General features: G+C 48.3%; 2 protein-coding genes across 3 annotated transcripts in view; one reads left to right on the top strand and one right to left on the bottom strand.

The window, feature by feature from the left end:
• Nucleotides 1-1,448: 1,448 nt before the first annotated feature.
• Nucleotides 1,449-20,273, top strand: RMC1 (regulator of MON1-CCZ1). Of its 2 annotated transcripts, XM_059409360.1 has the most exons (20): nt 1,449-1,793; nt 2,529-2,605; nt 4,632-4,716; nt 5,695-5,751; nt 6,526-6,612; nt 9,262-9,402; nt 9,732-9,835; nt 11,081-11,170; nt 11,259-11,364; nt 12,135-12,246; nt 15,043-15,087; nt 15,342-15,395; nt 16,546-16,674; nt 17,223-17,329; nt 18,065-18,184; nt 18,483-18,560; nt 18,840-18,944; nt 19,040-19,108; nt 19,195-19,420; nt 20,102-20,273. In XM_059409360.1, the coding sequence occupies exons 1-20, from the start codon at nt 1,692-1,694 to the stop codon at nt 20,179-20,181; spliced, it is 1,974 nt and encodes a 657-aa protein (XP_059265343.1). In that variant the 5' UTR covers nt 1,449-1,691; the 3' UTR covers nt 20,182-20,273. The 2 variants fall into 2 exon arrangements, with proteins under 2 accessions (XP_059265343.1, XP_059265344.1); XM_059409361.1 differs by lacking the exon at nt 20,102-20,273 and having other exon boundaries at nt 19,062-19,108; nt 19,195-19,283.
• NPC1 (NPC intracellular cholesterol transporter 1) overlaps nt 19,971-20,827 on the bottom strand; it is a 48,043-nt gene continuing 47,186 nt past the window's right edge. The window contains exon 25 of the mRNA XM_059408060.1: nt 19,971-20,757. Within this exon, the coding sequence (XP_059264043.1) occupies nt 20,675-20,757 (83 nt within the window). The 3' untranslated portion in view covers nt 19,971-20,674. The remainder of the gene's footprint in view (nt 20,758-20,827) is intronic.

A 20,827-nucleotide genomic window follows, 5' to 3' on the forward strand; every position in this document is an offset into this window, starting at 1 on the left:
TGTCCTTTATGAATACAATCCTCCAACTCTGTGTCTGAGGTCCCTGGCCTCTGCCGATCCCTGGGCTCCGCAAGACTCTTGCAATGCTCTCATGCTCAGTAAAGTATGCCCAGCTGTGCTGCTGCTTCCATTTGAAGAACCTAACTTATTCCTACTTCCTCCCATCCCGGGTCACCTCCATGTCCACTCCTCCCTGGCTCTCAGGGACAAGCTTCTCCAGATCAGTTACTACGGATCTCTTCCTTACCTCCCATTCTTTTTTTTTTTTTTTTTTTTTAAAGATTTTATTTATTTACTTGACAGAGATCATAGGTAGGCAGAGAGGCAGGCAGAGAGAGGAGGAAGCAGGCTCCCTGCTGAGCAGAGAGCCCGATGCGGGACTCCATCCCAGGACCCTGAGATCATGACCTGAGCCAAAGGCAGAGGCTTTAACCCACTGAGCCACTCAGGCGCCCCCTCACTTCCCATTCTTACTTCTAACCCGCTGCCTGCCCTGTAGCTCTGCCTCCCAGTCCCTGAGGTAATGGTCCTCCCACGGAAGGATTAGTGTCTTCCCTGGGGTAAAAGCGGGGGACACCTTTCAGCACTCTGACTTCTCAGCAGGTTTTGTCAAAGCAGACCACACCCCACCTTGGGAAACAGTTCTTCACTCAGCCCCCAAGACATTCCCCACCCGGAGTTCTCTGTGTACTTCTCTGGCCGGCTCTGCCCCTTGTCCTTTGCTGATTTCTCCTCCTCTACACTCGATTCTTCCTCTACGGCTCTCTGCGAGGCAGTGCCATCCAACTCCACGGCTTCAAACACCATCAGACGTCCAACAACGCGCAGTTACTACGTCCAGCCTTGTCACTCTAGGTGAGCTTCACCCCACCTAACCCATCCATGCGGAGGTCACTTGTCCTCGGATTCACATGTCTAAGGCGCAGCTCGTGATCTTCACCACTTCCCTGCCAAACTTCTCAAGCCTCTTTGTCTTAGAGAACGGTGCTCGAAACCACCCGGTTGTTGAGAATGGCCACCTCGGGGCCATCCGTGGTCCCTTCCTTCCTCCGTCCCAACTCCCTTGAATGAGTTCTGCCCACCCCACCTCAAACGTCAAAGCCATTCAAAAGAGGCTTTCTGACTGCTGTCTAAACTGGGGTCCCCTGTTCCACGCCCACAGCCTTGCAAAGTCCCACCAGGCAGGCTCAATAAACCTGCGGGAGAGACAGGGTAAACCTTCCCTGGACCAGGGGCAGCCTTGCGCCAGGCGGGCTCCCGGCCGGGCGTAAACCTCCCGGAATGACCTAGGAGCCGGGGCCCGCACTCGCTCGGGAAGACGCAGGCACCAGCGGCGGTGCCAACAACCGCCCTGGGCTCCGCGCGGCTTCCGGGTCACGCCCCCGCCCCGCGACCCGCGCTGGGACTCCGCCCCCCAAGAAAGGGGAGGAGCCTCTCGCGCCAGGCTGGGCGCGGTCGCGGTCGCTAGGCCCCACCGTTGCCCGTCCGCCGTCGCCGGTTTAAGCGCGGAGGCCCGTGGGTCACGTGCCGGACGGGGTGGGGGCGTGGCACCAGGAAGCAGCCTCCGCGCCCGCTTCGATCGCGGTCGCCACCGCCCGGCCCGACTCGCCGCGTCCCGGTGCGGGCGCCGCTCGCCTCGCTCCACGCTGGCGGCCGCCCCCGGACTCCCCGCCGCAGCGGCGGCGCCCGCTATGGGCGAGGAGGACTACTACCTGGAGCTCTGCGACCGGCCGGTGCACTTCGAGAAGGCGAACCCGGTCAACTGCGTCTTTTTCGATGAGGCCAACAAGCAGGTCCGGGCCGGCCCGTGCTCTCCTCCTCGGCGCGGCCCCGACGCACCCCGCCCGGCGTCCCCGGCGCCTCGGGGGCGTCCCGCGCGCACCCAGGCGGGGTGCCGGGGTGGGGGCCAGGCCTGGGGCCTCCCCTCGGGTCCCGGCGCCGGAGTGGCGCCAGCTCCGGGCTCTTGGGTGGGCCGAGGGACCGGGCGCTACCTCGGCGGGGGCTTTTTTTCTCCAAAGTGACAGCTGGGTGGACCCCGAACCTGCGCCGCCCATCCAGCACGCCCTTTGGCCGGTGTGATCAGCTGTTAGCTCGCCAGCCCTTTTGCGGCGCCTTTGTTGTCTTTATTTGTCACCATTTACCCTTGCAGTCGTGGATTTAGACGTTGAGATTACTCTTACTCTCGGAATTTTGGAAAAGGGGGGGGGGAGCAGTGTGAGGAGTAGCAGGGGGAACTCAAGTGCATCAGGGGCGCCTTTGCTGTTCCGGATTAAAGTGTGTAGCCGCGTGGACCCCAGCCCAGTCTCGCTGAGTGGACTGCACTGGGAAGAGTATATAACCTTTTTGGTCTCTAAGCTCTTGTCCTTTAAAATTGAGATGAACACCAGGCATCTGCAGTTTGATAGATACCACGTTAGTTGAGCTGAGCCAGGAGTGGGTGTAGGGGAAGTAATCGCCTGGAGGCGGGTGAATGTTTCTAAAAGTCTTTCAAAGTTCAGGTCATTAACGTTGCTTCTTTTCCCTCCCAGGTTTTTGCAGTTCGATCCGGTGGAGCTACCGGGGTGGTAGTTAAAGGCCCAGATGACAGGAATCCCATCTCATTTCGGTAACTGTTGACATGCACAGAATAATGGTCACACATGCCCATAATGATGTGTTTCTGTTTCTCATTCAGAAGGTGGTTTTAAAAAGTTTGTTCCTTGGCTAAAGTGTATACACGCTTGCAGATCCCTGTGTGTAGAGAGATGCAGGCAGACACCTGCTGTGCAGTGTTGCTGGGACCTGTCAGTACTTAGTGTCAAAGTGAACTGTGTAGAGTAGTTCTCTTGATTTGGGAATCAGATGCTCCAACATAGGGAACCCACTTCCTGGCACTTGAAATTAGCAAGTCAGTTTACTGATTGCGCTCATTTCTGGCATCCTGACCAAGGAGGGCCTTCATTTCCTCCCTCACCCCAGTCTTTTCAGGCTGTGTGGGAGGTGGAGGAGATACCTGGTTAGTGTTTCCTATATAATAATCTATATTAAGGAAATCCCAGCTTCCACTAAAGGTGATTGGCTCTCCCGGTTTATGCAAGTTGAGCCAGTATAATAATGAATCGCACTTCCTTTCACTTTCAGAAGTATCTCGATTTGGTTGATAAATTATCTGGTCTTTAACTCCTGTGATTACAAAAGGGGAAAGTACACTGTGGGCCCTCAGTTCAGTGGTGACTTACATTTTTTTGCAGCTGGCCTGTGCTAATAGAAAACAGTTTTTGAAGTAGAAAACAGATCACTCATTTGTTGGACAAACACTGATTATAGCCTGTGTGCTAGGCACCGGGCATGTGCAGCCTGGTGCCCTTTTGCAGAACTCCTCAGTTTAGTGTGGGAGACAAGTGTGTGGACACATTCTGTTGATTGTGCAAAGTGCTGTAATGGCACTCTGTTCAGAATTTGGGCGCACAAAAGAGATGAGACATTTATCTTGGGGTAGGCCAGGAAACAGATGGGGAAGGCCTCCGAGAGGAGGGAGCCTTTGAGCAAAACTTTAAAGCTTGAATGGGATGATTCTACATGGGGAAGAGAGTAGGCCTTCCAGGTGGAGAGAACACCGAGTGTAGAAGCGAGCAAGCATGGTGTCTGGGGGAATTCTAGGTCTGTGTAACTGACATGAGGTGGCCTTGCAGGGAAGAGGAGGTGGTGGTTTGGCCCCTGGCAGGAGTCACCTTGAACTTTATGAATTCTACTGTGGAATTAGGGCTTTATCTTCTTACTGAAAATTTGTAAGATGGGGCATGTTACAGTGTTTGGAAGGATCATGCTGTTCACAGCATTGAACTTCATTATTCGGGAGCATATCAACGTCAGGGATACCACTGAGCAATGATTGCAGTGGTCTGAGCCAGGCATATCAAAGACCAGACTGAAGACAGAGTAGACTGGTATCTCATGGGCACTCAGGAGATGCCTAGGAAAGTCTTGGGTAAGTTTTGACGGTTCTTTGGGTGTGGAAAATGAGAGACCATGATGATCCAGATTTGGGGGGTTAGTAGATTTTGAGGAGGAAGATACTGGATTTACCCTCTTTTAAATTTTAATTTTATTGGCAAAAATTTTTAGGAATTTTGTGTATATTTAGAAGTTTTATATTTAGCATATATAGTTGATGAGTCCTGTCATGCGTAACCGTCTCCACAATCAAAAGTTGGCTGGCGCTGCTCTGTAATCCGTCCCTTGACTTCCCTTTGTAACGTCTGTTTGAGGTCCTGTAGGTTGGGAAGTAAACAGGAAAGCTTACACTGCTTCACACACACTGCTCTGAGAGCGGTGGGGTGGGGGGAGGGGGAAGGCGGTAGTGTCTGGAGAAGGTTGCTATGAGGGTATTATTTATGTCTCAGATGATTCTCATCGGAGAATCATCTGTTTTCAATTTGTCAGTCACTTGTTAACCACAAAGCTGTAAAGTTCATCAGCAACTTGTTGCCAGTTGGATTTTGTTGTTTGAAGACAAGTCCTGGTAGTTTCAGAAACATAATTTTCAACTTAAGATTTGCTGCTTCCTTGAGTATACAACTTTGCTCACAGAATGCTAGATGCTAGAATTTGGTTATTAGCTTTAATTCATAACATTTTTTTTCCCCTTAAAGAATGGAAGACAAAGGAGAAGTGAAGTGCATTAAGTTTTCGTTAGAAAATAAGATATTGGCAGTTCAGAGGACCTCAAAGACCGTGGTAAGACATATTTTTACTTATTTATTTCAAGTTTTATTTATTTAAGCAATCTCTACACCCAGCATGGGGCTCGAACCTGTGACTCCGGGATCAAGCCTCACAGGCTCTTCCAGCTGAGCCAGCCAGGTGCCCCAGGACATACTTTTAAAGGTAGCACAGAGGAAAGGACATTATAAGTACATTAGGAAGAGAATGAATTGCAAAAAACAGTGTTTAAGGAAGCCTTTATTATTTTAATGCCATGAAAGTTATAGTTCTGTTGTATTATATTTCAGTTTAGAATTCTTGAAGAAGGACATTTCAAGGGATAAATACTTAGGACCCTAGTTTGTCCTTTTTGACTTAAGTTTTTTTTTTAAAGTAATTTGGAGCCTTAGGCATCTTTTGTTTTGATAGCTAGCTGCGCAGATGTTGTGAGGTGCGAGGTGCGTTTTTGGCAACTTGGTGAATTAGCTTTACCTGGAATAGCTCCATTTACTCACTTCTTACATCATTGAATGGCTTGACCTCCAGGAACAGACGATCAAAGTTGGAGCACTGTTTGGCCTTTTTGCCTTTAAAAGTATTCACCATTGTCATTTGTAAAGTAGAGTAGAAGCTGTTGGGAAGAGGCAGAATCTGATTTTCTTCTGCCAGGTTTCATTGCTCTAAGTTTTGGAAAGCATCTTAGAAGATGCAGCAACACATTTCTCTGAAATCAATTGATTTTCAGTATCAGTTTCTAAACTCTAACTGAATATATATATATTTTTAAATTGAGTTGTAAGGAGACGGATTGTCCACATTGGTCCTCTTAGTTTTCTTGTCTTTTATTTTTTGATGACTTTAAATTTGCCTTTTGGGAAAAAAAAAAAAAAGAATTTGTCTTTTGTCTTGTTGTCTATCAACATAGGTTGGCAGTATGCTGCTTGTCTAAATCTTCTCCTTGTTTTTTTTTTTTTTTTTTCCTCTCTTGTTTTTTTTTTTAAAACTTTTCAGGATTTTTCTAATTTTATCCCGGATAGTTCTCAGCTGGAGTACACTCAGGAGTGCAAGGTATGGGCCCGGATCCTTTCTTGGCTGACGGCCATTGCCCTGTGCGGGTCCCAGGGTGGAGAAGCCGTGGGGGCGGGGGGGGGGGGGGTGGGGGGTGGAGGGGGGGGGTGGGTGGAGATTGCTAGCGCAGGCTTGGAGGTGGGCCATCCCTCACGCTGAGACCTGCTGCGTGTGGGCTCTGGTCTCCGGGTTACAAGCCTGTTTCTTCTATGAGATGGAATCGGGAGGACTCAGTGGTGACGGGATGTTATGCTCGGGTCAGTGTCAGCGCTTCGTGAGCCCCTCGCCCTTCTCCCGGTGCCGGCTGCACCTCTGGCCAGGACCCTGGCTTCCTCTTGGGAGGTTTTAAGAAGAGGAGTTTTCCCCCTCTCCTGATGTTTCCTTACCTTGATTTGGTGTCCCTGTTGTGTCCTTCCTGTGCAGCACTCGCTGAGAACCTTTAGGCCTTTATTCTTTCCTAGTGCCTTTTCTGCTGTGGCTAAGAGAAAGCCAGCTGTCCTTTGATTCCTTAAGGTAGAAGCTGTGGTTGGTTACTGTTTTCCGAAATTTAGTCTTTTCTCTCTGTTCTTGACGGAAGTAATCCAGATCCCGGGGCTTCAATGAGGTGTTCAGGTGGAAATCCGGGAACATTGTATTGCTCAAAAGAAAGTTTGATTTGTTAGTAAGTAATCAAATCCGGGTAACTTTTAGTTAAGTGATAGAGTATTTTAAGCTTTTGAAGAGAGTTATACAAACATTTTTTTATTGAGAAAATTTTTCGTAATCCCTTTTCAGACCAAGAACGCCAACATACTAGGATTCTGTTGGACCAGTTCTACTGAAATTGTCTTCATAACGGATCAAGGAATTGAATTTTACCAGGTATTAGGTTGATTGCTTATTTTCACGGCATGGGAGGTGCCGGGGAAGGTCTGTGATGGCAGTTTGGCAGCCTTTTGAATTCAGTTCTGAATAGACTGAGATTCTAGAGGTTTAGTCTCTTGCTTATTGGGTTTTTATTCTTTTTTTCTAATTACAAGAAACACATGTTTTTTACGAAACAGTTAAACATCACCAGGATATATGGAAGGTAAAAGTCCCCCCCCACATAATCCCTAGAAATAACTGGTATGAAAAGTTCAGTATATATTTCTTTTCTTTTCTTTTTTCTTTTTTTTTTTTTTAAAGATTTTATTTATTTATTTGACAGAGAGAAATCACAAGTAGATGGAGAGGCAGGCAGAGAGAGAGAGAGAGAGAGAGGGAAGCAGGCTCCCTGCTGAGCAGAGAGCCCGATGTGGGACTCGATCCCAGGACCCCGAGATCATGACCTGAGCCGAAGGCAGCGGCTTAACCCACTGAGCCACCCAGGCGCCCTTTTTTTAAGCAATCTTTGAAGTTTTATTTAAGTAATCTCTCCACCCACCCAACAGGGGGTTGAATTCACGACCTTGGATCAAGAATCACGTGCTCCCCACACTGAGCCAGCCAGGCGCCCTGTCCATATTTTATTCTGACCGAATAGTATCTGGTTGTGTGGGTGTCCTACAGTTTAGTTGATTCCATGTTGATGAACCTCTGGCTTGTTTTTATGTTTTTGTGATTATAAATTCTGCAACAAACATGTTTGCAAACATTTCTTTATGTTCTTGGGTGAGGCAGCTCTTGGAATTACTGCCTAGGCATGAACTTTCAAAAATCTGAACAAATATTGCTAATCTTTTTTTAAATTAAAAACATTTTTTTTTAGCCTTTACTTTAAGAAAGCTCCACACTCCCCGTGTGGCTTGAACTCACAACGCAGAGATCAGGAGTTGCTCCTTCCTTTGAGCCAGCCAGGCGCCCCCATACTTTCAGTTTCAATGTAGGAATCTCCATTTCCCATATTTTTGCCAGAACTGCATACTATCAGTTCATAGACCTATATTCTGGGTATTAACCCTTTATGAGATCCATGGTTTGCAGATGTTTCCCCGTTCCTTTTCACTCTGTTGGCTTGACTTTGCAGCTGCCTCATCAGCTCGTAATATGTTCCAACTGCCTGACCTTGAGAAATGCATGAGAGCTTTCAGTGGAGCTAATCTGGAGGGTGTTAGGATTTTCGCGGGGTTGAATTTTGTCGACCTCATGAATGCAGTATAATTTAGAATATAGGGCTGGAGAAAATATGCCTGTGTAAGCAAACTGTGAGATGTTAATGCCACGGGATTTTGCTGTGGGCCCTCATCAGAGCCTTTGTAATGACCATGGGTCAGAAACCACACAGAGCTGCACATGGGGTTGTGTGTATATGGTAGCGTGGAGAGGACAGTCACACGGCTTTCTGTTCTCTGTGCTGGGAGAGTGTACGTTCACATCATCTAGACGGTCTTCAGCTCTTCAAGAAATAAGTTAAAAAGAAAGAGGATGCTAGCTCATCCTTATTTTGTTCTACCCAAACTGTCAAGATAGCCAGGCCTGCCGACCCTGACTTCCATGTCCGTTCTTGAGCGCAGTGTTCTAGGAGCATTAACGTCTTGGGTCTCTATACCGTCTTCTTTAATGTATCAGAATATTTACAGTATATTTGAAACATGCCTTGACTATAAAATACTAGGTTTGCTGCAGCTTCTCACGAACATGATCATTAGCAAAAGGGAGCTGCTTCCGGGCTCAGTGCTAACTGCTAGGTGGAGGCCAGGAGGAAGGCTGGTTCTGCGGGCTGGGCGGTGGCTGATTCCACACGTGGGGCTCTGGGGCCGGTGGGTAGGGGTGGGGGTGGTGGCACGTCTACTCCTTGCCCTTTGGTGGATGGCGCCAGAGAGCGAGCGCGTGGAGTCTCGGAATGGTCCTTGTGGTGACCTCGCCTGCCTGGGCTGTAACTGCAGTAACTGGTGTCTGAGCGTCGTTTTCTCCTTGGTCAGGTGTCCGTGGTGCCCATGTCTCAGGGGCGTGCTGTGAGTAGATGAGCCAAGATTTGTAATGCACTGAGCATCTGGATCAATAGCTGTAACAAACAAAATCTTTTCAGCTTTATTTAGTGGTTTTTCTCCTGCTTTTTATTTTTATTTTTTAAAAAGATTTTACTTATTTATTTGACAGAGAGACAACAAGAGAGGAAACACAAATGGGGGAGGTGGGAGAGGGAGAAGCCAGCTTCCCATCAAGCGGGGAGCCCGATGCGGGGCTCCATCCCAGGACGCTGGGATCCTGACTTGAGCCGAAGGCAGACACTTAACTGACTGAGCCACCCAGGCACCCCTGTTCTGTTTTTTTCTTTAAAGATTTGTTTATTTTAGAGAGAGTGTGAGCTTGGGGGGGGGGTAGGGGCAGAGGGAGAGGAGAAGCAGACTCCCCACGGGGCCTGCAGCCCCCACCACTTGCAGCAGAACTCAAGACCCTGAGATCACCACCTGATCAGAAACCGGGAGTTGGATGCTCAGCTGACTGAGCCACCCAGGCGCCCCTGCTTTATATTGTTTTTTAAATTTCCTGTCAGTTGACTTCCATTTTACTGTTTTAAACTACTCTGTTCCCTGAATTTTGCTTCAGGTGTTACCAGAGAAACGAAATCTGAAACTCCTGAAGAGCCAGAATATCAATGTGAATTGGTACATGTACTGCCCCGAGGGGGCTGTGATCCTTCTGTCTACCACAGTGCTTGGGAATGTGCTGCAGCCCTTTTATTTTCGGGTAAGAGAGAGCCTCTCTTTGGGGAAAGTCCCTCCCTCTCCCCACCCCCTTCCTCTAACCTCCTGAGGTGTCAAGTACTTCCAAGGGGCAAGTTCCTCCAACCGGTGAGCTCACCACTTCTGACCACTAGAGGGCACACTCTACCCTCCCGTCACCCCAAGAAGGACTCCTTGTGTGGGGAAGGACCCCTGGGAGTAAAAGCCATGGCAGGACTTTGGAAAGGATGGAGAGGCATAGTGTGTGCATAGCCTCACTGGTGTTATGGAAGGAATGCTAAAGCATCAGAGGGGTTTAATCGGCTTTTCCTGATACTTTTATCACCTAAACAGGCTGGCACTATGTCAAAGCTGCCCAAGTTTGAGATTGAATTACCAGCTGTGCCCAAGTCAACCAAGCTGAACCTTTCTGAGAGAGACATCGCGATGGCAACCATGTATGTCTTTTGAGATAATTCCTTTTTGAAATTGCTTTTGGTGATGGAAGTAGTAGAAGTGCGTTGTAAGCCCTGTGGGACTGGCCTTTGACACATGCCCAACAGGCCCTCTTGCCCTTTTAGTGCCTAGATTTTATGAATATAGAAAACCTGCCATGGGCCTGGCATTCTTTGCTGATTTTCCTAGGTTTGTGATCTTAGGGAAGTTTTTCCACCATCCTAGCCTGATAAAATGAAGACATTGGGCCAGTCTATTTTTTAGGTGTCTTAGTTCTAGAATTTTTTTTTTTTTAATTCTGTGAGTAGCTGAAGCTTATCAAGGACTTTCTTTTAGCTGACATATATCCTACTTGCTCTAAAGAAGAACATACTTTTTTTATCTAACAAACATGGAACTGAATTACTTAGGTCGGAAGGTATATCTTCATTTGTAAATGCAGGTTATCTCAATTTTTATACTTCGTTATGGAAGTTTTAAACACACAGTTATGGAAACTGATACAAAGAATATCGTATGTACCCCTAACCCTATTCAAAGAGGTCAAAATTTTGTTCCTAAATAACTTCCTGAATAACTTTCTTTGGCCTAAAAGAGTAGCTTTGAAGTTTAACATTTTTTAGCAGTTAGAATGCTTTTTTTTCTTTAAGGCAATCTTCTGTGGCCTTTTAGTTTGGAGAGTAGGTACAATGAGAACAGGCCTTGCCCACGAGCAGCAGGGACCCACTCCCTTCCCTTTGGTCTCATCCCGATGGCAGACCGAGTGCAGTGCTGGCCTCCGGAATAGTGGTGCGCATGTGGGAACTGCTCGCAGCAGCAGTCGGGCTGTGAGGCTTGCAAATGAAGATGATTCTGTTGCCCTAGTATCAAGGAACATATTTACTACATAAACCTTGGAAGATACTGAAAGTTAGAGAAAACGAAAATGGCCTGAGTTTGTTACCCAAGAATAGCTATTAGCACCGTATTGCTTTCTAGTGGTTTTGGACTTTGTGTTTGTGTTTCCTTATAAAGGGTTGTGACTGAGTTATATTTAGTTTTGCATTCCCCCATTTTGCTTTGTAATTGGCTTTGTTTTCTTCTTTTTTTTTTTTAAAACTAACTGCACTTTGTAATTATTTTTGTTGGCTATGAAATACCTCTATTAGTGAATTTGTCGTAATTAACTCTGATGGCCTCCTACTTCAGCATCTAGAATGGAGACATTTCAAGTGGCCCGATGTGACATCTGTCTCTCTGTTCTCTAGATATGGACAGCTTTACGTTCTCTTCTTGAGGCATCATTCCCGGACCTCCAATAGTACAGGAGCGGAGGTAGTCCTCTACCACCTACCACGGTATATTTAATGCTGTCCTCGTTCTCCGATTTTAAAATATGAACTAAAGCTTGCCGATCTATTTTTTGACCTTTGTGTTATCCAACAGAGAAGGAGCCTGTAAAAAGATGCACATATTAAAGTTAAATCGGACGGGGAAGTTTGCCCTCAACGTGGTGGATAACCTGGTGGTGGTTCATCATCAGGACACAGAGGTGAGAGTGGTGTGTGCATTTCTCATCCGTCAAGGTTGCTGAAAAGAGTTGTGAAAATTGACAAAACATTCAGAACGAAGATTAGAAAATGCTTTTCGCGCTAAAGCTTTGGTCTTCCAGATGCAAATGGGTTTTGTATTCTAGACGGTTTAGGAAAAAACAGTGATTCCCTCTCTGTTGATTACAGTGAGTGAAAGACTATTCCAGAAAGTAGCACGTGTGGATATTCGAGTCTGGCCCAGTTATTTGGCTGACTCAGCTAAGCTGGGAACTTACTGCAGATCCACAGTCTTACGTGAGCCTGTGAGCTTGGTGCTTCCTGTGTGAGGATAGATGATAATGCTGAGAGATCATAGTTTTGCGGCTCTGTGGCCCAAGAGAAAGACTGGGACTGGTCCTGCTATTTTCTGTGAGGTTGGCTGGTCATAGGCTACTTCTGTCTCACACCTCCTGCAGGGTGGTGACCCCCTTCTTTTGACTAGCGAAGGTGTCATGAGTTAAAGTGAAAAAGATCTGGAATCACTTCGAGCTCTTCAGGGTCTGCCTGTCGTCAGCCCCAGGAATGGGTGTCCGCGAGAGCGTGGGGAGCAGGGTCCCAGAGTAGTGATACCCCAGCGCACTCCCCCATCCTCAGAACCAGCCTGCAGGGGTGTGTTGCGCACAGACTCTACACTGATGGGAATGACAGGATGCGAGAGAATGGAAGGGGCAGGCTCGGTCCTTCGTGGCCTGTTTCGGCATCTTGAGTTTTTCTTTTCTCTCCACTGTAGACATCGGTGATATTTGACATCAAGTTAAGGGGCGAGTTTGATGGCACCGTCACCTTCCATCACCCGGTTCTCCCAGCACGCTCCATTCAGCCCTACCAGATCCCCGTGGCAGGTAAGCCCCCCCCACCCCAGGTGGTTGGAATGAGGTGGGCAAGTGAGGGTTCCCAGGTCCAGGTGTTCTGGGGAGGGGTGATTTGTTTTTTTTTTTTTTAATGAAAATCCTATTAATCATACCAGTAAAATTGTGCCGTTGTGAAAAGCATTTTGTAAGATACATGAATCTTCTTTTGAAGAAAACGGAATAATTTCCCTAAGCTTTCAAAATGGAAAGTTGGGAGGGGCTCCTGGCTGGCTCAGTCCCACTGAGCCAGCCAGGAGCCTATTTGACTCTTTGGGGTCTCGAGTTTGAGCGTGCAACTCTTTGAGGTCTCGAGTTTGAACCCTATGTTGGACCTGGAGCTTACTTGACTCTTTGGGGTCTCGAGTTTGAGCCCTATGTTGGACCTGGAGCCTACTTGAAAAATAAGTAACTAAAACAGAGAGTTAGGATTACCCACTGAAGCTGAGAGATTTTTTAGTTGTTTAATGATTGAATACGCCCTCCATTTTTCGTTTGCCTGTGCTCTGTAACCCTGAGATTAGAAGTGGCTGCTTCTGACTTTATTTGAATGTGGGATCACTTTTCCTTGCCTTTCTCCCACATTGTGTGTCATGGCTACCTAGTAAATACTGCGTTTTCTTCTCACTGGTTGACCCCGGAAGAGGTTAAGGCTGTGCTGCTTTGGTGTTTTGAGATCTGCCCTACACGAGGTGGGAGGAGAAGGAAGTCGGAGAAGAGAGGAGGTCAGGATTTCCGTGAAGGGGAAAGAAACAGTTGGGCTCTTGTTTTGCCTTTCCCAGTGTAATTGATTTCAAGCTAGATTTCACAGGAATAACGTTCAGCTCTCTTTTAAAGGAGATTGGAGGGTAGAGTAAGCTGGTTGAAATTTCAGTGCGCACGGCTAGTCAGAAGGGCACACGTTTGGAGCTTCGGTAGCAATGTTTTCTCCTTAAAAGGGATTTCTTTCAGATAGTATTGTGGGCTTGGGCCCGGGGTTCCTGCAGTCAGGAGGGGCTCACACCTGTCAGGAAGATTCCGGTCTGGCTGCGGCTCAGAGGCCAGCAAGAGCTCCGCTTCCGGTCTGCCTGCCTCGATTTGTGGATCAGCTGGAAGCTTGATAGCTCTCTGGCAGCACTGGGGGAGGAAGGAGCGAGTTCTTATGTTTGATTAAGACTTTTGGCCCTCTGTGTTCCTTCCAGCATCTTCCTTTTCTTGAGTTCATAGTGTTAGCATTAAAAGAGTAGGTTGTGGGGCGCCTGGGTGGCTCAGTGGGTTAAGCCTCTGCCTTCGGCTCAGGTCATGATCTCAGGACCCTGGGATCGAGCCCCACAACCTACTCTTTTAATGCTAACACTATGAACTCAAGAAAAGGAAGATGCTGGAAGGAACACAGAGCTCCAAAAGTCTTAATCAAAAATAAAAAAATAAAATCTTTAAAAAAAAAAAAAAAAAAGAGTAGGTTGTGTCCAGGCACCTGGATGGCTTAGTTGGTTAAGTGTCCCACCCTTGATTTCGGCTCAGGTCATGATCTCAGGGTGGTAAGGTCCAGTCCTGAATTGGGCTCTGAGCTGGGCGTGGAGCCTGCTTAAGATAACCCCCCATCCACCTAGCCCCATGCACTTGCTGTCTCTCAAAAAAAAAAAAGAAATAAAGAAAGAAAGAAAATGGGTTGTGTCAGATGTTTATCTTGTGTTTGCCACTTACTTGGGCATGAAGGTAACTGCTGGTGAATTGGAGGGAAAACCACTTCCAGCCATTAAAAACTTCCTGCTCTGTTCAGTGATTTGGGACCAGTCAGAGGCAGGCAGGTTCTAACTGGCTAGTTACAATCAAATGCCAGGTGTGATCAAAATAATAGTCCTGACAAAGGTTAATAACTCAAAGGTCCATTGAGTCTTTGGCCTCCGGAGTGTGGGTTGGTAAAGCTTCTTTTACAGTTATTGACTATCTTGTTTTTCCTGCTAGACTGTAAGCCCCTTGCAGGCTTGTAGCATCTTTTTACCTTGCCCGCCCTGTGCGGTTGCAGGGCGTGCCGGCAGGAAGAGCTTGTTAGGCTGTTTTAAGAGGACACTGGCAAATTGGGGATGAGCCAGCTGCTGTCATTTCCCCTTCTGTTTTTGGTCTTGTTCCACCAGTGTTGTGGAGCTGACTACACGTTAGGATCACCTAATGTGTAGGGGGCGGTGCTTTAAAAACCAAGGGCATCTGGCTCTCACATGGGAGCAGTTAAGTCCACATGATTGGAGGCCAGCGTTGAGGCCCACATGTAAGACCTTCACCCTTGGGTGGTAGATGCAGGTGTTCTTTGTCTTGGCTTATCTGACCCATGGGCCCTTTCCTCTTTTGGGTGGTCTTTTTCAGGCTGCCGATTAAAACCTATCTTCTGATTATCCCTGAGTGGTGGGAACAGAACTGGGAATGATGTTTAGTTTGCCGGGCTGTGTGTCCGGTTCACGGAGGGCTGCCCACCTGATGCACGGGCAGTGTAACTGGTCATCATGAGTCCTTGTCACGTGGGATTTGATATTGAATCATCCAGGGACGTTTCTCAGTTCTTTACTGTGCATGTGTAAATGATGATGAATCATGTTTGGTTATTAAAGAATTACGAAATCTGAATTCTCGATACTTTTCCCCTTCTTGGGAGGACATTTTCATGGATTGTTCTCGACTTCCCCCTTCCTCCTTATAGGGGTTATCAGTGGGACAAGAGCGTTTATTCCTTTGTCATTTAACCACAGTTGAATAAACATTTACCGATTTTCTGATGGCATTGTCCTTGCCCACTGGTGTTTTCTCCATTTGCAGGTCCTGCTCCTGTGACCAGCCAGTCTCCTGTCCCGTGCAAACTCTGTATCCTTTACAAAGGCTTTGCCACTGGGCACGGAAGGGAAGCTCTTGCCCCCTTTTATACTGGTGTCTGAGAGAGGTCCTATGGCCTTGGCCTTTTTAGCTGTGGATGATCTAAAGGCTTGGGAGCCTCCAGGGGAGCTTTCCTCACCACCCAGGGCCAAGGAGCCTCTGCAAGTAGGGGGCGGGGCGGGCAGTGCCGATCAGAACGGGGGCTTGTCTTTTCTTCCTGGTTTACCATTTCCTATAACACGTAGATTCTTCATCCTGGATTGTCTTTCAACCCGACATCATCATCAGTGCAAGCCAAGGTGGGTCAGAGGGGCGGTCGCTAAGTTAGACAGTACTTGTTGGCTTGGGATGACAGAAGTAGCCAGTGCTGTTTTCAAGATGAATCTGAGAGATGACCACTCCCTTCATCCCCAAAGTGGGAGAATTCGTCACTTTATATGCTTTATTATTGTTTTATCCTGAGCTTATTGTTTTTAAAATTAATAGCGAAGAATGGCCATTCCCCTACTTTTGGCCCATTCCACTCTGTCCATTCTGAAAAGCCAGACCCTATAGCATGGTGCACAAGACCGTCCCTGCCCTGTCCTGACCTCCCACCTCCCCCTCCACACCCGCGTGTGCCTGAGCCCTTTTCTGTTCTGGCTGCACAGAGAGGTGTGCTCCTGCTTCCCACGGTGCTGGGGAGGCTTCTTTGGGATGCTAGTGGTCTTCCTGGTAGCCCCCCCAGCCCCTGTATCTTCCATTAGAGGACGTCCTATATCTGTCTTCAGGCATCCGTGAACTCTCCTGTCTCAGCTCCTGGGATTCTCAGGGCGAGAATTAGCCCTGGTGCCCCTGAGAGCCACTTCTCTCGTCTCCATCTAGTTCTGAGCAGCTGTGGGAGAATCGAGAAGGGGATCGCTTAGATCATATTTAAAGCAGTGTTAAATTCTCTAGTGGAACCCCAGTTGAGAAAGGCAGTATGCATGTTTGGGAAAGTCATGGATGATGAATTACAAAATTCCCTTGGGATCCTCTGGAGTTAACTTTTGACTGAAGAACCACTGTGGAGGGAACCAAAGTATAGGACCCAGGTTCATGCCACACGTTAACATCTTTTTAAACCTTAAAGGCTAAAAAGGGGGTTAGGTATAGGGATGGAACTGCTCTGAGTCACCCCCACCATTGCCCCCCACCCCACGTCCGTTTTGGAGCTACACCATTGATGTCCCAGTGATCAGAGAGGGTCACCTCAGCGTAAGAAGCCATTGAGCATGCACCTGTAGTGTGGCTGTCAGTCCTTCTGTTAGGTGTAGCCTGTGTGTCCTAAGCTGCACTTGGTAAGATCAGGGTCGTATCAGTGCTGTGCAGGATGCCCCCCCCCCCCCCATGAATGTTTCAAGGGAACCACCTTTTGGGCTTTTGTTCCGATTTGCATCCTGTATGAACTGTGCTGCCTCTTCCACCCAGGCTACCTCTGGAACCTCCAAGTGAAGCTTCAGCCCATTGTAAACCTCTTACCAGATAAAGGAAGACTGATGGACTTTCTTCTCCAGAGAAAGGAGTGCAAGATGGTGATCCTGTCTGTCTGTTCGCAGAGTAAGCAGACCAGTCCTCTCCGCTCAGTCTGGATTTCAGGGTTGGGACTGTGCTGCCCACACCTTTCCTTGGGAGCTGGGCCACATTTTTGTGTCTTGTGCACAGCCTGGTCCTTCATTTGAAGGATGGATCATTTAACCCCCTGGAAAGGTGATGAAATCGCAACGTGACTTGTAGTTACTTGGGGACGATAGCTAGATAGGATGGTGCCAGGTGAGAGCAACCCAGACGCCACTGGGGCATCTGAGGGTTAGGGCCCTGCCATCCCCAGCCTAAAAACAGACATTTTCCAGAATCCAAGTCCCTCACTACAGAGATCTCTGAGCACTTTCTGCTGAAACCGTCCATAGCTACTTTTTCTAGTCCCTGGGAGGGGCTGGTGAGTGAATTCTAGGCTTCAGGTCTCAGAACGATTCCATTTCTCTGGATGCCCACTGGAGGTAGGTTTGCCCTGATGGCCCTTTGAGGTTAGTTCTTTCTGTCCCAGCAGCACGTTTGTGTTCCGAATGGACGTAAACTTGGCTGACCTGTGTGAACCTTCTTTCCAGTGCTGAGTGAGTCCGACAGAGCCACATTACCTGTGATTGCCACAGTTTTTGACAAGCTCAATCACGAGTATAAGAAGTACCTGGATGCGGAGCAGAGCTACACAACGGTAAGCTGTGTGGGCTCCTCTCCACCCTTCCCCCGTGTTTCCTGAGGAGGAGGCAGGACACCACTGAGGCCTGCGGGCTGAGGGGGCATGGTGGCTACAGTTGGGGGGCAGCTGCTGGTCTGCACGGCTGTGGGAAGCAGGATAGCTGCTCCCCATGGGTTTCTGTGCAACCCTGCTCTGGCTCCCAGGCTTCTTCAGCCCTGGCCCTTGCTAGTTGGAGCCTCTCAGGGCCTGCTATAGCTCCACGTGACCTGCGCTGGGCAGACTGCCTTAGAGTCAGGTGAAGCAGTGCAGTGTGTCACAAAGCTCTCCCCGTCTGTGGCATTCGGGGAGGGCTTACTTATCACTCGGACATCCAGACATTTTTATACGTGGTCTTCATTTACCACAGGATCAGGACTTTATTAAAAAAGGACGCCATTCTGTTTTTATTAGGTAACAAACATCAGAAAGTCTGTGATTCGTATAGGGATTTTAGGTTTAAGAAAATGTGTCTCAAAAGGAAGCAGACTTACACCTTCGCCTTTTAGTTCCATTCACGAACAGTAGCATGTTTTCAAGACGACCACCTCTGCCTTCCCCAACCCTGCCTCAGCCTGCACGGGAGAAATCATTTTGTCCAAGTACCAATGTGCCACCTTCTGCTCCCATTTGAGGTGCACAGGGTCTAGAAATCGAGGCTTTTGGGCTTATCGAGAAGATGGTTCAGGTCACATTTGCCAATGTGTCATTCAGGCACTAGAAGCCGGGCAGAGCCGGAGCAGTCCGCTTCTCAGGAGGCCGGTGCGGACGCAGGCGGTGATCGATCAGTCCGACATGTACACCCACGTCCTGTCCGTGTTCACGGAGAAGAAGGTGAGTGACGGGGCCTCTGGAGAGCTTGGTTTGCGGGGAGCTGAGCAAAGGAGTAGAACTCAGAATGCCATTAGACCAACTGGAGGTATCTCCGGTGAAGACCTAGTGCTAGTAGTTTGACTTCCAGTATTCAGGCCAGAACGTGACTGTGGATGGGGAAGGTTCTGGATCTGTGCAAAACCAGCAAAACAGAACCGTGGGCCAGATTCATGTGGAAACGAGGGGTGGAGAAATCAGCTGCAGGCGACCCCCTCGCGAGTCCTCAGTGTTTTCAAGACTTTTTTCTTTTCCTCCGTAGGACATGCCTCATAAGTTCGTGATCGCCGTCCTGATGGAGTATATTCGCTCGCTCAACCAGTTTCAGATCACAGTACAGGTACCTTCCAGTCAGCAGGTGTGGTCCCAAGTTAGAGGAGCAGGGGCCGCACACCAGACCCAGGATGTGGAGTGACTTTCCCGACACTACCGTGTTGTCCTGAGGTGGGAGGAGGGCATTCCGTCAGGTGTCCTGTGGACACACGGGACAGAAATCTGTCCCCTTCCTCGTGGAAACACGTACTCAGTCCTTAGAACAGCTTGGGTCCTTGGCCCTGTAGCCTCTCCTCTGGTGCAGGTGGGGGACTGGGAAATGTGCTGTCCTCCCGTCTGTCCTCAGCACTACTTACACGAGCTTGTCATCAAGACGCTGGTCCAGCACAACCTCTTCTACATGCTGCATCAGTTCCTGCAGTACCACGTCCTCAGCGACTCCAAGCCTTTGGTATGCGGCCCCCGTTTCTGTTCGTGGGCTTCAGGACTTCACGTTTAACCTCCTAACGTTTGATGCTGAAGCCAGTTTGAAAATGTGTCTTTCAGGCTTGTTTGCTCTTATCCCTAGAAAGTTTCTACCCTCCTGCCCACCAGCTGTCTCTGGACATGCTGAAGGTAACTCTTGCCACAGCCGCGTTCGGAACTGTGTGCCTATCTGTTCCTGTCTCGGCACTTACAGGACCTCTCTCCCTCCCTCCCAGCGACTGTCCACCGCCAACGACGAAATCGTGGAGGTGCTTCTTTCCAAACACCAGGTGTTGGCCGCCTTGCGGTTCATCCGGGGCATTGGCGGCCATGACAACATTTCTGCACGAAAATTTTTAGATGCCGCGAAACAGACTGAAGACAACATGCTTTTCTATACTATATTTCGATTTTTTGAACAGCGAAACCAGCGTTTGCGAGGGAACCCTAACTTCACACCAGGTGAGGCTGTGGTGGCCGTGAGAGCAGGGAGTGAACAGACTGGCAGTAGCAGGAGCAGGCTGGCGGCCGGGACTTTCTGGGGGCCCTTCTAAGAACTCCTGGGTTACCTTTCTTAGAAACAAAATGCCATCTGCCCGTGGAATCTGAATCCTGCTCCGGAACTTGCAGCTAATGCACTTCTGGTGTGGCCCATGCCACTGATCTGAGAATGCCACTTTCTGAGGAAGCAGGGATAGGACGGGAAATGGTGACAGGAAACCGCGACTAAGGCATGTCACATGGCCTGGGGCTTACCACTGTTGGTCTTAGGAAGCCTACGCTAATCTTAGCTCTTTGTCTCCCAAGTTATGAAACCTCAGGCATCTAGCTTCTTTAGGATGGGGAAGGAGCATGTGAGGTTGCATCAGGCCCCCCGGTAACCCGTGTGGGGTGGCACTGCCAGGACAGGCAAGCCACTCGTGTCTCAAAGCAGGTGGCAGTTTGCTGGGGTTGTGAAGGTGCCCAACAGCCCTGGCAGAAGCTGTATAAATAAAAAGGACAACTCAGCAGCTTAGGAAAACAAGTGTTTTATGAAAGAAAATAAGTTAAAACCCCACCGTCCATATCTATGAGCTGTGAAGCGTTCATTCTCGTTTTCCTCTTTTTGTGCCACATCTGATGAAATCTGTATTTCCTTTATAGGAGAACACTGTGAAGAACATGTTGCTTTTTTCAAACAGGTTTTTGGAGACCAAGCTCTAATGAGGCCTACAACATTCTGAAATCACTTGCTAGGTTTTTTTTTTAATATATATATATAAAAATGTGTACAAAGTTAATTTATTGCATTAATAAAGCTCTTTAAACTATAAAATGTTATAGTAAAGTGTATCTACAACATCCTCAAGTGTTACTAAAAATATGGTATAGAACTTGCGTGATGGCTTACTCCAAAAACAAAGGAAAAACATTGCATTGATTGGCCTTTAAAAAGTGTCAGGGAGCAGATCCCACTCAGCCTCACTAGCATCCCCTCCGTCTGCCGAGATGAGGGCTCGTTCCCCAAGACCGTGGAGGGCCCTTTGGCGTCTTGGAGCTGCCTTCGATTAGGTAATACTGCTTCACACGTCAGCTTGTGGTCCGGAGTTGAAAGCACTAGGGCCGAAGCTGCTGCTGTTCGAGCCTGCTCTCCGCATCCGCCCTGACGACATGGTAACTGTCCCACAGTAAGCCCACCGACCCACACAGTTCAAAGTCCCCACACCTCGCAAGAGGCTAGAAATTTAGGAGCTGTTCTCGCTCTGTACCTTTGTATCGCTCTTGAGTGGCCAAACTTTTGGCTTTATTTATGGATGGGCCTGTGAGGGATTTAAAAAAAAACAAACTTCAGAATTGTTTCTTCAGGAGAAATGGCAATCAGGTCGTTGT

This window comes from Mustela nigripes, chromosome 8 (assembly GCF_022355385.1).
Source record: "Mustela nigripes isolate SB6536 chromosome 8, MUSNIG.SB6536, whole genome shotgun sequence".
NCBI classification, from domain to species: Eukaryota; Metazoa; Chordata; class Mammalia; order Carnivora; family Mustelidae; genus Mustela; species Mustela nigripes.

What these genes read in the sequence shown, in the direction of transcription:
- RMC1 (XM_059409360.1), top strand. Translation starts at nt 1,692, where the DNA reads ATGGGCGAGGAGGACTACTACCTGGAGCTCTGCGACCGGCCGGTGCAC. An exon ending in TCCTGTCCCGTGCAAACTCT is followed by an intron (nt 15,088 to 15,341) that starts GTATCCTTTACA and finishes TATAACACGTAG; the next exon opens with ATTCTTCATCCTGGATTGTC. An exon ending in CATCATCAGTGCAAGCCAAG is followed by an intron (nt 15,396 to 16,545) that starts GTGGGTCAGAGG and finishes TCTTCCACCCAG; the next exon opens with GCTACCTCTGGAACCTCCAA.